General features: G+C 40.7%; 1 protein-coding gene across 3 annotated transcripts in view; it reads right to left on the bottom strand.

The window, feature by feature from the left end:
- Positions 1–3,358: 3,358 nt before the first annotated feature.
- Positions 3,359–18,945, bottom strand: part of TMEM200A (transmembrane protein 200A) — a 70,055-nt gene continuing 54,468 nt past the window's right edge. For all 3 annotated transcript variants that reach the window (XM_064598101.1, XM_064598100.1, XM_045866084.3), the window contains one exon: positions 3,359–5,317. In XM_064598101.1, the coding sequence (XP_064454171.1) occupies positions 3,826–5,301 (1,476 nt within the window). In that variant the 5' untranslated portion in view covers positions 5,302–5,317 and the 3' untranslated portion in view covers positions 3,359–3,825. The remainder of the gene's footprint in view (positions 5,318–18,945) is intronic.

Raw genomic sequence — 18,945 nt, 5'->3', positions numbered from 1 at the left:
AATGCTGAATGCTCACTGTGTGCCCAGCTAGGAACCATTCCTCTATGAGCATCAGCTGATTTAATCTGTACTAGCCAGGGAGTGGAGCTGGTACTCAGATGGTATTCACTGGTGGTCTTGCCTCAACAGTGGCAGAAGCCAGAAAGTGGCAGAGCCAAGTGCAAATCCTGGTACTCTGGCTCCAACATCCACAAGTCTAAACCCTCTGCTCTACTGTGGTTCTTTCTCCTCATTATTTGAGAAGTAAACTGCTGCAGAGATAGCGACAGGCAGTGGGTCTTCATCCCAGGGCATCAAGAATCCCGAGCCTTTAGAGTTAGGGCTTTATTGTTGATATTCGTACTCATTTCACTTCACAGTTGAGGAATCTAAGGCTTGAAATTAAGAAATTAATTTAAATTGAAGTGAAATTGAGATTTTGATTTACTGAAAGCTACAGAGCTGCGGTACGGAAGCCATTGGGGGCATCCTGTGTTTTTCTTACCTGCTCTAGGCTAAGAACATTCACTTAGCTCTCCCACTTCTCAAAGGCACACCTCGTGGTATAGGCAGGCTTGTGTTCCCCTCCAAATTCATACGTTGAAGTCCTAACCTCCTGTACTTCAGAATGTTATCATATTTGTAGATAGGTAGGACCTTGAAAAAGATGATAAAGGTGAAATGAGGCCCTAATCCAATAGGACTGCTGTGCTCATAAAGAAGAGAGACCCAGAGATGTGCCAGCCGAAGAAAGGTCACTTGAGAACATAGGGAAAAGATGGCCTTCTGTAAGCCAAGAAGACAGGCCTCAGGAGAAACCAAACACCTTGATCTTGGACTTCTATCCTTTAGATCTATGAGGAAATAAATTTCTCTTGTTTAGGTCATCCAGCTTGTGGTATTCTGTTATGGCAACCCCAGCAAACTAATACATCCCAGGTAGACCACAGGCCTTACAAACCCTTTGGACTAGAGGCAACTAGCCCACAGTTCAGATAGCTGAAGTTTCCCAAAGGAAGAAATGGGAGTTCCTAAATAATTTTCAAAATTTATAAAAGCTTAAGGGAAATGTACAAAATGCACTCTAACTAAAATTCCAAGTTTCATTGCTTTTGCGCAGAATTGCATCGAATCAACATGGTAACATGCACTGTCTCATATTCATCTGAAGCTTTAATTAGCAACAGGTGTCTGATTAATTTAAAGTTAATCATTTCACAAAGCTGACTTGTTTGGGAAATAAAAAGCTCAGACTTTTTGATGAAGAGAAGGATGAGCAGCAATCACTGCTTTGAGCCCCAATTCCTTTATTTGAATCCTCTAAGACCCATGCTGTTTAATCCTCTTCAAATTGTTACAGCTTTTTCAGGGGTGAATTGAGCAAATTATATGGCTTTAGTCATTTGTCACATATGGGGTGTTTAGAGTCACTGTTTTCAAACTTGGGAGTATCACTGACATTTGCTAGGTGCTATATACCTGGTTGTATTCCTGAAAGCCAATGAAATTTTAAGTGAAAATGATCCCAAGTGTATTAGGGTTCTCCAGAAAACCTGAACCAATAGGATAGAGATAGATAGATGATAGATAGATAGATAGATGATAGATGATAGATGATAGAGATAGATGATAGATAGATAGATAGATAGATAGATGATAGATAGATAGATAATAGATAGATATAGAGAGATTTATTATGAAGCATTAACTCACATAACTGTGGAGGCCAAGAAATCCCATGATCTGCCATCTGCAAACTAGAGAGGCCCAGGAGAGGTAGCGGTGTAGCTCCACTCCCAGCCCGAAGGCCTAAGAACCAGGGAAGCCAATGGAATAAACCTCAGTCCAAATCCAAAGGCCCAAGAAGCAGGAGTACCAATGTCTGAGGGCAGGAAGACAGATGTCTCAGCTCAAGCACAAAGAACAGATTGGCCCTTCTTCTGTCTTTTTGTTCTATTCAATCCCTCAACAGATTAGATGATGTCCATCTGCACTGGTGATCAGTTGATAGATTAAAATGTGAATCTCTTCTGTAAATACGCTTACAAACACACCTAGAAATCTGGGCATCCCTTAGTCCAGTCAAGTTGACACATAAAATTAATCACACAAGGAGAACAAATATGAAAATAGCCTAATTAAATAGGTGGCTAGACCTAGCTCTTTAACAGAAGCAAAATAAGAAAGCCACAGAACCCAATACATATACTAGAGTATCAGGCGCCTTCAGTAGAATATATCTTGGAAGTTTGAAAAACAATACTTTAAACAGAATTGCATATTTTATTTAAAAAATGATAGCAAATGTAGGCAGAACACAAATTTCTATTAAGAACAGAAGTTTATTAAATGTTTTATAGTAAAATATTGAGTCCACTCTATTAAAATACACAAGCTTGGTGTTCTAACAAGTAACATTGACTCAATTCAGGGAAGCTCATGATGCCAACACAGGGGGAATTGTGGGGAGCTACGAACAGAAATATATCTTCCTTCTCCTTTTCCACAATAGCTGCAATAATACAGATGCTCAGAAACATTTAGGCATTGGGAATAACCTGTAAAATTTCCTGAGTATTCCATTAAACATCTCTTACAATTAAATATTACCTTAATGGAAAACATGAACATTTTCTGATGGAAACATTCATTTTCACATTTGTTATCTTCAATAATTGAGAGCCACAATCCCAAAAATGTATTACACCATAAGAAAGTCTTTGGGGTCTTCATAAGGCTTTCCAGCACAAGGTAAATTTCAAGGCAATTTGTCAAGGACTAAATTTCCTTGAGTCACCAAGCTAGTGATAAACAAAGATAAAAAGAAATGTCAAGGTTAGCTGATTATTTTCCAAAGAACAGGATCTAAAAAATCTTGAAGGGAAAGAAGGATGTGGGAATGAATGGATGCTGGATGATAAAAGAGATGGCTAGGAAAGATACTGAGATTAGTTAGCATTAACTAACCCATAGTGTAATTTTGTGACTAATCAACATCTTCTTCATGTATATAATTATTTCAAGGTAGCATTCCTACAAACTAAATTGGTTCATTCCTTTTTCAAGTTAGTTGCAAAGAAATTTTGATTCTGAATATCTAAAGTTATGGCTAATAGCATTTTGATATTTACCCCTAAGAATAACTAGCATTCTTAGCCATGGCTCTTGAATACATGGTTTCTTGATAAAATATCACTAAAATAGAATTAATAATAAAAAAAGATATACCTACCCAGAGCTCAGGGTACTAGTCACAACCAACCTAAATAATTCCTATCAATTAGTTCACATAGAACTAAACCAATTTCACCAATTCACATTATTTAGCACACCCAGAAACTAGATCTTTCTCCTTTTAAATAATTTAACCAATTTTGTAAAAAAAAAAAAAGCAGTTGTTTAGAAAATCACACCTTAGATTTGTACTCATGCTCATTTATAAGTTTATATTGAGTCTTGGGCCTAAATTTGGTACTTCGAGTCCGCACTTTGGTACCCTACCTTTTCCTAACTGGACACTTGATTCTTGCAGATGACCATCAATGAAAGAACTTGAAAGTAAAGAAAGGGAATTTTAGTAGAGATGGAAGTGTTCTGTGTTCATATTGATAGAAAAGATACTGCTTTCAAAGGAAGGGAGAATATAAAATCATGTGTGATCATAGAAAGTCTTGCATACAAAGTAACCCAAACATACAGCCGTCTCCACCACAGAATTAAGCAACCAGGTCTAACCCACTACAGACTATTTGATTAAAAAGGCTTATAACCCATACTTTAACATGGAAACACTGGTGAAAATAGTTTTAAAATATGTAGCCTTGTAAAATGATACATTTTTGAACATTAAAACCTCGTTTCAGAAGTTCCCCGCTTTAGGTTGTTACTCAGAAACTCATCATGTTCAAAACTCAAATTGTTATGAGATCTTGAAATCATGAGAAGCTTCTCCTTATTGGTAAAGTCTTTTTTGATCGCAGCTTGGGGCACAAGCAGCCTCTCCATGGGGTCCTCTTTATTCTCTAGTTTCATGTATCCTTTGCTGTTGCTTCGATCCAACCGAGGCCAACTTGGGTGTTTCCGTTGTTCTGCCTGAACAGTTAGGGTGGAGGGACCCCTGTCCAAGTCTAAGGATTTTGAATGTGACGAGAGCAAATGTAAAGATGTGTTGGACCCAAACTGTCTTCTAGCAGCCCCAGGAGACAAGAGCTGTCCAGCCCCGGGTCCGAGGGCCACGGAAGATTTGTACTGGCTCGACAATGACTCCCCAATGGAATTATTCCTTGGGAACACCATGCTGACTGGCTGGAAGGACTCACCGGCATTGGGCAAAGGGACCATGAGGGAATCCATTGACAAATTCCTTGACCTACTTTTGAGGTTCTCAGCATCTTCAGTGATGTTATCTATACTGGGCTCATCAATAACACAGTTATTAAGTTTGATCACAGGCAATGTAAAAGCACTGATGGATGATGACACAATTGATTTGGTTTCACATTTCTTAGGGCCACTGGTCTTATCATCTGTTGTCTTGGAGGGAGGTGGGTAGAGGCCAAAGACAGAGACGGAGCTGTCCGAAAGCAAAGGTGGCATGAGATGCCCCAAACTCTTATTTTCGTTTAGCGCAAGTTCATCCTCCTCGACAGAGCTGTCCATCCAAAAACTGCTCCTAAAACCCGAGAAAGAGGCAATGGTATTTGCTGCCAGTCTCGAGGCACAGGAGCTCCCATTCTGCTTTACTTCTGTGTCTCCCATCAAACCAGTGTAGATGCCATTCATATGCTTTTGCTCCTTGATCCTCAGCGTGTGGATGTCGATGACTGTGGAATAGATATCCCTCATGTGTATGATCTTGGTTTCTTTGTCACGGTTCTCATGAAGAATGGCATTAGCACAAATGAAAATGAAAATGCCAATCCCCATGGTGAAAGGGCCGAGCATTTTCATTTTATCAGAATGCAGATGTTGCTCAAAGAAACGGACCACCACGCCACCTTGGTTCCGAATGACCTGAGTCTCGTTGGTTGACAGTGTTGTCTCAGCATCAATAAAATGTTCTTTTTGGGGCCAATATCCAAGGACTGCCATTGCAATTCCTACAATGGAGATAAGCACTCCTAAAATGAGGAAAAAACCAGATGGGGAATAAAGCCGGATTTTGCCTCGAACCACCACGACATCGGCCTGAGGCCGCCGCCTGACGGGTTTCTTCACTTGGGCAGTAGGCGATGGGCTGAGGCTGACATGATGCTGCGACCTGGCAGAGTCTTGCCTTTTCAAGGCGGCCAGGCCAGTTATCACTCCACCGGTTGCTATCATAGCTCAGCCTTTTGCTCTGAAAAGAAGGAAAAGAGATGATAATCTAATATGTTCCGGGACATGCTCACCAGTTCAACAAGTATTTATATGTTTTTGCTGTTGTTGTTTCATATAATGAAAAGGGGCAGAGGAATATCTTTTTAATTGACATAGCTTAAGTAGAAGTTTTATTTATTGAATAATGTAAAATCCTGGAGATTTCCTTTATTGGCTGATCTGGTATCTCTAGTATTAATGAAACGTGAGCTCAAGGTATATTTTACTTAAATAATTTTTCACTTATATAAAACAGTCCCTGGGGGCGCCTGGGTGGCTCAGTCCGTTAAGTGGCTGCTTTCGGCTCAGGTCATGATCCTGGGGTCTTGGGATCGAGCCCCACATCTGGCTCCCTGCTCAGCGGAGAGCCTATTTCTCCCTCTCCATCTGCCTGTCACTCTGCCTACTTGTGCTCTTTCTCTGTCTCTCTCTCTGTCAAATAAATAAATAAAATCTTAAAAAAAAAAAAAAGTCCTTGGTCACAAGGCTCTCTCTCTTTCTCACACACACACACACACACACACACACACACGTGCGTGTAGGTGCACACAAGCACACCATCTTAAATTATCTGTGTTGTTTTAAAGAAATGGGATAATAGGCCCAAACCATCAAACCCTAGACTTACGAAGAAAATACATTCCAGCAACTCACAGTTTAAAACCCATTCTTGTGAAAGTCACCAGTGAACTCTTAACTCCCACATTTCATTTCTCCCGCTCCATTCTCAACCTCCCTATTTCTCTGTGTCCATGAACACTGCTGACCCCTCCTTCCTTGAAAATCTCTCTTCTCCAGTCTTTTATGATCCTAAGTCTGGCTCTTCCCTGACCTCACTGACTACTTCAATTTTGGCTCATCTTCCCTCACCTACATGTAGACCACCTTCCCAAGAGGCCTATCTTTGGCCGTCTTCTCTTTATATCCTCCCTTGGAGTTCACATCCACTCCTACACCAGCCACCATTACCTCTGTGCTAATGAATCCCAAGCCTGTCTTTCAGACTGTAGCCTGAGTTCCCACTTCACATCTCCGCCTCACCACTGGGGAGCACATGTACATTCATGTACCACTAGCAAAGCTGAACCCACGTTCCTCCAGTCCTGCTTGACTTGTCTGACTTCCTTAATGGTGTCACTTCTTAGGTTTGACTCTTCATAATTATCTTTAACTCCTCCCTTTCTTCTTCCTCTCATCTTCTCATCAGGTTCTAAATCCTAGAAATGTTCACTACCTGATGTCTCTCAATTCGACCCTCCATTCCAATCCTACCCCTCCCAGCCCAGGGCAGCTCGTAGTACCTCTTACTAGACCGTTATAATAACCTCCCAGCTGGCCTTCCAAACTCCAATTTCTCTTCCTCCAGTCAAGCTTTTACGCTGAGTACAGATTAATTATCTGATTAATTATCCTCAAACACAGCTCTGAAATTGTTTAAAGAGTGGAATAATGGATAAACATTCCCCATTACCTAGCAGAGTTAAATCTGGGATTTCAGACCCAGGGAATTTAGCTTTATCAGTAACTGCTCCCTTTCATTTACATAAAACTAAAACCTTACAATGTTCCCTGTATTTTGTAACTGTACTATTTCCGAGGCTTTGTTAATAATGTTTCATTCATCTAAATTCCCCTTACCCTCCACACCACATTGCACATATTAACATCTGGCTAGTCATCAAAGCTCACATCCCATTTCCTTTAGAAAGCCTTCTTTGTCTCACTCAGCAAATCCCACCCGAGCCCTCATTTCTCAGTGCATTTTAGCAAGTATTCTATGGCACTTGCTGCATTATAATGTCTCAGCTCTTTCAATTCTTGTGGTCCAACATCAAGTTCAATTCATATTTTCATTACCAAAAACATTCAATATAATAACTTGCACATAGCCAGTGTTCAAGAAACATGCTAAAACGTTCAATAAGAGAATAATTCTTTTCCTGATTATTTGTTGGATGACCATCATATTACTATACTAACTTTCCTAGTTAAAAATATGAACAAACAAAATTAATACCAAAACAAAAAGCAACATGTGAGTTGGTAAAATATTTGTCATATTTGTAAGAATAGCTCTCAAGCTGCCAGATCTGGCTGGTAGGAAACAGGATATTTTAGGACTCACAGGTCTCTGGCAAATTTTTGAGAGGGTTTCTTCATGGCATCAAATCTCATCTTGTGAAGTTGAGCCCTCCTTTTGAATTCCTATTTATGATTTCTGAATTGTGTTTAAATAACCAGGATTGTGGATGGTATCTACACTTTAAGCTAGCTGAACAAGCTGGAATTATAACTAGGATTAAAATAGTTTAATACTGAAAGAACAAGCTATACTGTGACCCATAGCATAAGTCTATGAAATTTATCAAAGCAGACATACTGCAGTTCAGAATTTCTCCCCAACCTTGGCTACCACGGAGCTTAGTGTCAACCTATGTTTTCTTGACCCCAAAACAGTTTCAAATGTTTGAATAAAATAATTTGATTAGACAGAAGCCATCTAACTCAGTTACTTCCCTGTAGCATGATGAGGTTCAGTTTGCGATCCTTCTGAACAGAATGAAACAACAGAATGAAAACAAGGCAAAGGCTTTCATCTGCTTTGAAAGACACCACCGTGAATTACCCTTCCATACAGAGTCCCCGTCCACCTCCATTTATTAAAACATTTCTGCCAGCATTACCATTCTCCATTCCTGAGGCTGACAGAGGAGAGGGGGCTGGAAGAGAGAATTGTATTTGAGAAAGATGGATGAGGATAAGAAGGCAGAAAAGAACAACAGTGAGTGGGCTTTGTGAGTAAGCAAGCTGGTTAGACTAGACAGGAAGGAAAAGCAAGGGTAGTCTAAGTGCAAAAACTCACAGCAAAAGGAAGGAGAAAAGAGTCTGGGCAGAGTTTAGAAATCAAGAACAGGGTAGGGGGAAATGAAAGGATGCCATGGCTTCTTCAACCAGGCTGCCTTGGCCAGGCCGAGACAGGGGCACCATGACTCTCAAGGATCAGCAAGCTCAGGGTAGGTGCCAATACCTTTCTTTAGTGAGCTGTTGTTATGACTGGGCCCAAAGTGACCCGGAGGGGAAAGCAAAGGTGCTTAAACGCAGTCACTGCTTCAAAGAACTTGAACCCCAGTGCAGGTGCTGGTTTATCTCCCTAAAACAGAATTAATACCCCTAGAATGAAAGTTTCTATTATGGCGGAGCTTTACAGCAGCTTCCCACAGGTGAAAGCTTTCTAACTTGAATCACAGTGAAAAGTCAAATGAATAGTATTTCAGGTAAGGTCAAGAGAAAGCAAGGCTGGAGCACAGAGCCCTGGTCTGCCTCTAGCACCTGGCTCAGCACTGAGGGAGGAAACCAGGTAAGGCTCGAGAGGAAAGGGAAGGTCAGGTCTTGGAAGGTAGCAAGGGTCACTCCCAAGTACCTGAATATTCCATTCACATGCGCCGGGGTTGGAGTAAGACACAAATACTGATTATTTTAATCTTAGGAAAGTTAATCTCAACTTGTAGACCGAAGCAGTAACAAGGGACTGACCCTGGGAACAACATAAAGATGCTAATGGCAGTTCTGCGATAAGAAGCCCGTGGAACTGTAAACGTGGAGAGAGTATGTGCTCAGGCCTCTGCACCCCCAAACTGCAATGTCAACTTGGTTTACGGTGTTCAGTCTATCCGAAAGCGGCCTAAATCTTTTTTTTTTTTTTTTTTTTAATTTATGCTGCAAAGCCACATCCCCTCCATCCTACACTTCTTTGACTGTGTGTGTGCTCTCTACCATCCCAGGGCAGGGCTGGGACTTATTTCCTTAAAGATCCAAGTGAAGAATTTTACTAACTGAATTTCATTCTGTTAACTTGGGCACAGAGTTTGTGTTTCCCAATCTCTCTGGATCCAAAGCTTTACCTAAACTTTTGGAACTTGAAGGAAGCCCTGTGGTATTCCAATAGAGACCTTCTCCTAAGAGGGTGCTGTTAGTTTGTGTAGATATTCTCTCATATAATTAGTAAACACCAACATCTGGTATTGCAGTTATAGCAGAAGACTCAAAATAGGTTTTCTGGCCTCAAGAATATAATGATCAGCAGCTACCTTTTTGAGGAGGCCATTTGACTAGTTATAAATAAACCTAACTAGAGGGTCAGCCACACTCACTTTCCATGTTCTCCAAAAGGTATCATGATTTTGTCAGAAGTCAAACTAAAAAACAGGTATGAATATAATTATCTGTTGACAACCAAAAAAAAAAAAATTAGTTTGGGTTAACTTTTAGCTACACATTCATCAGCCTATTTTCCATTCCCAGGGCTTGAGTCACCACAACGTTGCCTGACACAGCTAACAAGACAACCAGCTTATCATTTACACCTGCACCTTCTTCCTCACTGGGCAAACCAGCTCCCTGCGGGGCTGTCTCTGGCCCTTCACCATCTTACCCATTCATTGTAGATCTCAGAAATCATCAGTAGGGATTCAATCTCAGTGGCTACCTTTCTCCCTGCAGATGTAGACTCTTGCACTCACTCGTGCACCCCATTCTTATCTACTCGCCTACCTGGGGCTCATCTTCCCTCTGGACAATGCTTATTCTACCCCCTCAACCAAAAGCTCTTTCTCCTTGACTGAGCAGATCTCTGCTTTGCATATCAAATGTTAAACCCACACCATCACATCTCTCTGTCACGCTTAACCTCTCCTACTCTTGCTCTGCTTATCATTTTAAAAGCCGTGTTGTTGTCCTTCACCCACATCACAAGCTTAAGCACATTGTGGAACTGGCTCTTCAGGGGGTTCTTCCACACTTAGGATTCACATCCTCATGGAAGCTTATTCCTGTACTCTTATGTCCTCTTCTGACCACACTGACCTACTGTTCTGACCACAGTGTGAGCCTCCCACACATCAGATGTGGTTCCAGATGCATCCACACACTTCCATCTGAGATAATAAGTAAGTATACTTGCAGAGTTGAGAGATGTTAGAAGTCTTTGAATCAGACATTCCTTTTAACCAGCTAAGAGACAGGAATGCTGTCTAAGATCCAACAAGGAAGTAGCACAAAGAATAGGACTGGAATTCAAGTTTTCAGACCCCCGGGCCAATGTTCATTCTTTAGGTTAAATATTCCTCTTCTTATTGTTTTACATGCTATCCCAATGCCTCACAGAATGCCGGGAATGTGATAAATGCTCAGCAAGTTTCTCTGTTGACTATAAATCGACTTGAGGAATTTCAGTCTATGACTGAAATGTGCTAGAGACCAGGGACACTGAGTTAATAACATCTGGTCCTTGATTTCAAGGAGTATGGAGTCCAGTCAAAGAGCAGTAAAGTACATATTTAAAATGAAATGAACTAATGGCTATGATGATGGACTTATCCTGGAGAATGCTCTTCTACACTATCTGGAGGAAGCAGGGGGAGGCTTCCAAGAAGTGGCAGGAGTGGAGACTTGGTTTATCAGTAGGAGTTCGCCATGCAAACAGATTCGAACTCATTTGTGTTCTTCACTGTTTCACAACGGTCCTCACACCAGGGTTTTTCTTCATCTTCTCAGCTGAAGGATGCTTATCGTCCTAAATATATTTGATATTGTCTTACTTCTATGTTCGAATTTTTATTCTTATCTCAACGTTTTAAAAATTCACCAGAATATGAGGCTATCTGCCAAAAGGAAGTGAAAATTAATCTATGCCTTCAGGACCAAACAAAAACATTATGTAAAAACCCCATGTGGTATCCACAAATGTAACAGATGGAAATATTTTCTGTTCAAGCTAGAATAGTTTTAGGACTTTCAGAGACATTTTAAACTTTCAGACTGGGATTTTTATTCTATATCCTTACCAGGGTTGGAAGAGAAAATTTCTATGGGTGACTAATATTTCAATCATATTAAAGTTTAAAAAATAAGAATAGAGTAGAAATCATTTTTTAATGTGTAGCAAAATGGTTTTGCACATGGACACTGGAATCACAGAAACCTGATAGCCAGGCAACGTTGGACAGTTTTTTTTGTTGTTGTTTGTTTGTTTGTTTGTTTTTAAGATTTATTCATTGGGCACCTGGGTGGCTCAGTTTGTTAAGTGTCTGCCTTTGGCTCAGGTCATGATTCCAGGGTCCGGGGATCAAGCCCCACATTGGGCTCCCTGCTCAGCAGGGAGTCTGCTTCTCCCTCTGCCCCTCCCCCCAGCTCATGTGCTCTTTCTCTCTCAAAAATAAATAAATAAAATCTTTAAAAAAAGATTTATTTATTTATCTTAGAGAAAGAGAGAGAGAGTGTGTGTGAGTATGCAAGCAGGGGGAAGGGCAGAGGGAGAGGGAGAGAATCTCTAGCAGACTATGCACTGAGCCCAGAGCCCGATGCAGGGCTCGATCTCATGACCCTGAGATCATGTCCTGAGCTGAAATGAAGAGTCAGATGCTTAATTGACAGAGCCACCCAGGCACCCCTTAGACAAGTTGTTTTAAATTCTTATCTCAGTTCCTCTATCTGTAAAATGGCAAAAACCTTCTTTACTACATAGTATATAGTGTACTGGAGGCAGAAGACCAGGCAGGAAAGGCTTGAATTCCTCCACACCACTTAATAGCCACAATTGAGAAATTGACTCAACTTCCGGGATCCTCAGTGTCCTCATCTGTAAAATGGGGATAGTAACAATACCTGTAAGGTTCTTGTAGAGCAAAGGAAATAATGAACGTGAAGCACAACTCAGTATCTGGGAACTAAGGTCTACATTAGTGACGTCAGCTGTGCCTATTGTAAGGTCATGTTAAGGATAAAATGAAGCGATATCTATGAAATGTTTACTATAGTGTTGATTGTAATAAATTCTCAATAAACAATAGCTATTTTTATTAACTCTTCATTGCTCAGTACCATTAACTTTTTCATTGATCTGCTAGGCAAACCAAAATATATTTCAATATACTAAGTGAAATAATTAATGACGGCTCACTGTACATGGAGAGGAAATTATGATTGCAAGTCTGTACTGGGACTTAGAGTCAAAACAATCTGAATGGAGACTGTGTATTTTAGTGGCAGAAGCATTAATAATTTGGTAGTTACGAAGAGAAGAGCTGCGTTTATATAAGAGAGAGGCAGGTGGGGGATTATATAAAGCATGCCTTTCTTTTTAATTGTATTTCTTCAGATTTGGAGACCTGTTTTGAGACAAAAAAAATAAAAGCAATAATAAAAATGAAGTAGGAAAACCCAAACCAGTTCATCTGATGTTTTTACTTATCTTAATGATGCAGTTGAACCAAACACATGAGTATCTGATCAATCCTGCAAGCACCATTCTGCTTCCATTGGGACCCTTGGGCATAAAACAGACTGAAAGTGATATGGGGCTTGGGGATATGGGGACTAGAGAATTTGCCATAAGGGTGATATAAAGGGAAAATTGCAAAATGTTAATTTTGTGACAAGAGGTTTACGCTATGATTTTGTGTATACACCATGAAGACCTTTGCTGGTCTGCCTTGGAGAGAAGGGTATCTTACTATTCAGTATAATTCCACAGCTGCATGAGTGCTGGAACCAAAGGGAGATACAGAATTTTTTATAATTAGCAGAATGAGACTCAAGTCCTTAAATATAAAATACCACTTTATGGTCGAGTATATCCTACACATGCAGAAAATGCTAGAACCCAGAAAGTGCTTGGAAATCTATACATGTTCTTTGTTACCGAAGCCAGCCTGACAAAGTGTAAAATATGGGCCCAAACCAATTACAGACTGTGTAACAATGACATGGAACTGCTCTCCCAGGACTAAAAGCCACGAAGCTCAGGAACACAAAAGTCTTCAGGAGGCCAAGTAACAGATCCATAATGAGCTGTTAGACAAAGTCCTGCTGAGCCCCAGTGAGAGACATTTTCCACGGGAGTAGAAGAAATTTAGAAGCTTATTTCCCCCAAAGTGGAAATATGCTCCCTGCCTTGTACCCCAATTTTGCAAACCCGGACAAGCCCTCACAAGCACTTACTGACACTCCCTGTTCACGGCGCGTCCGGGCAGGAAGTCGGCTTGAAGTGGACGCGCAGAAGCTATTGTTAAATAAGTCACAGATTTACTAATGCCGGAAATTAGCGGAGATATTCCTGGAGAAAGAGCTGAAACACTTAAAACCCCAGGACGGACTTTGTATACAGATTTCTCTTCTGCAGAAGAACGTCTACGGTAACTTCGCTTAGAGGTATGGTGACAGTGGTTTGGAGATGACACTGGTAAGGGAGACTCCAATATATTAATAACCTTTCTAGGGACTTTAAATGTCTAGAAAGTCCCAAACACACTGTTGACATTTCTATAGGACAAGGGGGGGAAAGGGCTGAAGCTTGGCAGTAAGTTTCAATTCTACTTGCTCTACTTTCTGTAAAATGTCTTCTCTAAGTCCACCAGCTCTGTATGTAATGCAGCTGGGCTAATACTGTTAAGGATGCCAAACATCTTCTTTTCTTCTCTACTGCAAATGAGGAACCATTTCTCATCGAGGAAAACACCATCGAAATTAGCCATCAGCTGTGTCATCTTTTAATCCATAGTAACATACTGTACATTAAGTTTCTTATAAAATCTTCCAAACCATGGTAGCTCAAGGCGGCCACGAAGCATTTGTAAAACCCTAGGAACACATTACGAAATAATTCGAAACCTCATCATTTCCACTATAGAATTTCTTTTTCCCCCTAAGTGCAACCTGAGTAGGATCGCCCTTCAGGCAAGGGAGAAAAAGGTATGAGAGGCGGCCTCATGAGGGAGGGCAAGACCAAACTCCTCGCCGGTCACAAAAAGAATGAATCTCTTCAGCTCGGTAATACAAAAGTCTTTTAGCATTAAGGAACATATTCTTTAGAGAAACTCCAGTAAAGGAGACAGCGGGGGTGCACGTGACTATTTCTCTTTTCGTTTTCTTCATCTTTTCTCCTACTTGTACAGGTTAGCGGCAGCAAGGTGAATCGAAGAAAACAGATTTTTAGAGTTCCAATTTAAAAACAGTATTTGTTAGTCAGTTTGTCCTTCTCCCTTCCTTTCCCCTCCCCTCCCCTCCTCTCCCCTTCCCTCCCCTTTATGTGGAAGCTACTTGTGCTCAAGGTATCCAGCAATACAAAGAGTAAGTACCTACACCCCTGGTTTCCCTCATTTCCCCATCCTAGAGGTCAGCAGAGTGTCGGATTTCTTGTAGCTCTTTAAGAAGTGGGAAGAATGTTTTCTCATTTTGTTTCTTAGAATTGATTTATGCGAACTCTTTACATATTGAGGAAACCAGCTCTCTGGTAGTGATAAGTCTGGCAAACACATTTAATTTATATTTTTGGTTCTTTTTTTATTGTATCCTTTATCAAACAGAAAATTTTAATTATAAGAGGTCAGCCTTATCAGTATGTTGATTGATGGCTTCAGAGAACCATTAGAAGGATCTTCTTCAATAGAAGATTATGTTAAAAATTCCCCCATGTTGGGGCGCCTGGGTGGCACATTTGGTTGTGTCATCCAACTCCTGATTTTAGCTCAGGTCGTGGTCTTGGAGTCATGGGACTGGGCCCTGCAGTGGGCTTCATGCTCAATGCAGAGTCTGCTTAGGAGTCTCACTCCCTCTGCCCCTCCCCCCTGTACACTTGTGTGCGTGTGTGTGCGTGAGTGCTCTCTCTCTCAGATAAATAAATAAATCTTTTAAAAAAATTCTCCCATGTTTTCTTCCAGTAATTTTATGTTCTAATTCTGTTACATTTTAATTTTCTTATGTATCTGGATTTCTGTGTGTGTGTAAGAATACAGGTAAGGATCTAACTTGTTTACAGGAAATAAATCTATCCTCCCTTGCTTCAAAATGCAACTTCCATTGCATATTAATTTCTTATAGTTGTACTATGTACCAAATTTCATATGCATTTTGGTCAATATTAAGGTTGACCCTTCTATTCCATTAATCTAGTAATTTGCCTGAACCAAACTGATTTGATTATTACTTATAATACATATTTGGATACCTGATAAGATTATTCTCATTCTCCTGTGTCAAAAGTTTCTTGTCTATTCTTACACATTTTATGCTGCCAGTGAACTTCAGAATTTGACTTTTACAAATCTGGCATTTTTATTGAGATCTCGCTAGATCTCTACATAAATACAGGGAGAACTGACACTGTTATACCACAGCAGCATTTTATCTAAAAGTTTTCTTTTATGTCAGAGTTGTTTGTTTTTTTTTTTAAACATAGATCTTTCCCATTTCTTGTTGCTTTTTGTTTCTTGGGTATTTTGTCACTGGGTTTCTACTATATAGCAGTACGTTTTTCTGTCACTATCATTTCTGTCTTCAAGTGGTTGTCATTTGGATGTAGGAAGGCTACTGATCTTTGTGCATTAATTTACTAAGATGTCGGGCGCCTGGGTGGCTCAGTCGTTAAGCATCTGCCTTCGGCTCAGGTCATGATCCCAGGGTCCTGGGATCGAGTCCCACATCGGGCTCCCTGCTTGGCAAGAAGCCTGCTTCTCCCTCTCCCATTCCCCCTGCTTGTGTTCCTGCTCTCGCTGTCTCTCTCTCTGTCAAATAAATAAATAAAATCTTTAAAAAAAAATTTACTAAGATGTCTTACTGAACTTGTTGACTGTTTAAAAAAAAAAAAAGTTTTTAGTTCATTCTCTTAAGTGTCCTAGAAGGACAATTACATCATCCAGATATATTTTTGCCTCTTCTTTCCCAATTTTAAACTACAATTGGTATTTTCTTTTTTTTAAAAGATTTTATTTATTTGAGAGAGAGAGAGAGAGATAACGAGCAGTGGGGAGGGGCAGGGGAGAGAGAGAGAAGCAGACTCCCGGCTGAGCAAGAAGCCTGATGAGGGACTCGATCCCAGGACCTGGAGATCATGACCTGAGCCCAAGGCAGATGCTTAACTGACGGAGCCATCCAGGCGCCCCTACAATTGGTATTTTCTAACTGTACCACCTAGGACCTGGAGAGCAAAGGTAAACAAGTAAACAATAGGGAGGTGTGGCCATTCTTGCCTGGCTCCTGGATTTAATGGGAGCGCCTATTGTTTCACCATTGAAGAAGTACCAGTCAATGACTGTGTTATGCAGAGTTTTTACCTAGATTCCAGGGGACAAAATTATGTCAGAGCTGCTGCTGGATAGGGATATAGAGGAAGTAGAAGGAAAGAGGAGGGGAAGGGCAAAGGATAGAAAAGAAGGAAGAAGGAAAGGTGGGTACAATGGAGGAAGAGAAGGAGAACCATGTTCAGTGTGTGGGGGGAATTATGGATTATTAATGCAATGTTAACTATCTGAAACCATAAATCAGTTCTATATATTTTCTTAAAAATCCTTACTTCTTTCCTTATCTTCTTAAAAAAAATGATATAAGGTCAGGAATTGTTCTGCTGGGGATGCTGGGATTACCAGATCATCTAGAAATCCTGACTGATTATATTAGCTGAGAGGGGAAAATCAAGAAGAATGATAAACTGCATATGATGTCAGGAATAGGAAAAAAAAAAAACTGGAAAGAGTGCACGGCAGAAAATGATTTCAAGGGAGGTTTAACCTAACAGCAGCAAAGGATGGAACCATGTTCCTAAAAACACCATATGTGCCCTTTCTACAAGGGCAGGGTATGTGGGGGTCATGTCTGAGATATTTTTAGCTTCAAATATCTGTTATACCTTATAATGGTTGCTTCACTGGAAATTTCCTGTGAGAGATGGCAATCCAAAAGAAAAATGGACAAAAGACATTCATAGTCCAGTCACAGAAAGAAAAGTACAAATGTCCAGGTAGCAAAGGAAAAGAGCAACTCAATAGGAAGGAAAGAAATGCCGACTAAAGCAATTTCAAAAGTAAAGACAGACCTTCACTTACTAATTGACAAAAAAGAAAAAGAGGGATTGATTATGTCCATTACTGGTGGGATGTAAAGAAAATAAACCCTAAAAAGCTGTCAATGAGAAGACACACTGGTACTTTTCTGAGGTTAGTTTGGGAATGACTTTCAAAAGGTTAAGTGCCCATTCCATTTGTCCCTGCCTCCCCCCTCCACCATTTCACTTCCATGACTACATCCTTTAGAAAGAGTTCCAGAAGTGCCCACAAAGCGTGCGTTCAGTGCTACGGGAATGATAACAGCTTGGAAATCACGTAAGTGTTCATCAGGAGAAGATTGGCTAAGTCAATTATGCTGCATCTATACAACAGAATATTAGATATTTAAAACAATGAGTATGTACCAATGAGGAAAAATATTTACATCATATCTTTTAAAGATTATTTATTTTAGAGGTGGGGGAGGGGCCGAGGGAGAGAGAGAGAGAGAGAAAATCTCGTGGACTCCCTGCTGAGTGTGGAGCCCGACGCAGGGCTCGATCTCACGACCCTGAGATCACGCCCTGAGCCAGAACCAAGAGTCTGACGCTCAACCGACCGAGCCACCCAGGGGCCCCATTTACATCATATTTTTGAGATTTTAGAACAGAAATAAAGAATAAGATTCTGTTTATGTCAACCATACAGAACATGTGTTTGGATATGCACTGAAGGGATGTGGAGGGCCACTGCTAACAGGGCTTACGCGTCAAGAGCGGGACGCTCGCTTTAGGTATAACCAAATTATTCATCTTTTTGCAAGGAGCACACACTGCTTTTATTTCATTTCCATTTTGGAACTCTAATTAAGTACAGAACCAAAAAAAAAAAAAAAAAAAAGGATGCTTAAGCTTACAAAATAAGAGTAAAAGGCAGTATACATTTGGATAATTCGGTGGGCTTCCTGATTTAAAATTTTGCCTTTGAGGCAAAAAACGCAAAAGTAGAGAAAATAGAAAATGGCTAAAATCACTAACCAGACTAAATCAGAAATTTAGGAATGAAAGATTTACTTACGATACATCGTAACGGTGAAGGACAGGAAACAAAGATCAACACCTGCATTTACGGGGGGCAAGTTAACATAAAGGATGAATTATGAACTGGCATCTGTCTTCAAGAAATCTGTAATCTGGGATATGCTCATGGATAATGCTGTGCATTATAAAGCAAATCCTTTCTCAGGGCTAACTGGCTCGCCTATGTCCGGGTCATCCTGACTTATTCACACGGCTCCCTTCTGGCCCGCGGAGGGGCAAGGGGCTTTTTTTCTTTCCCCAAAGCTCAGTCCTCACTGACGATCTTCAGTTAATCTAACCTTACAACTTTGATTCACTTATGAAAATGGGCTTCTGTTGGAAATTAGCCTGCAACTTCAGAATTATTATTCTCATCAAGCATGCAGCCACAGAGGCTAGACAGAGATCTTCAGCCTTCATTATGAGGGAAACCGGCTCTGGGGCTCCGGAAAGGGTTCTTCCACTTAACCTGATTTGCATTCATCTCTTCAAAGAGATGAAGAAGCAAGGCTGAATTTTATTTAATTCTCATGCCCTGAAATTACATCCCTGTTCTGCCCCATCCGTTGACCCTGTTTCATCTTTTGCGTGTAGCATGGCTCTGTTGTCTACAGAGACCCAAGAGTCGTCCTAGAGGGTGAGGATCTGTTTTGGCAGGAGCTTGTGGCCGGAGTCGGGTGGGGTGGTGGTAAGGAGATGGTCCCTTGTACTCA

The sequence above is a fragment of the Mirounga angustirostris genome, unplaced genomic scaffold, assembly GCF_029215605.1.
Source record: "Mirounga angustirostris isolate CCGP_5_RB_7025 unplaced genomic scaffold, mMirAng1.0.hap1 SCAF_8, whole genome shotgun sequence".
In the NCBI taxonomy this organism is placed as follows: Eukaryota; Metazoa; Chordata; class Mammalia; order Carnivora; family Phocidae; genus Mirounga; species Mirounga angustirostris.
This window is presented reverse-complemented; position numbering and strand designations above follow the sequence as displayed.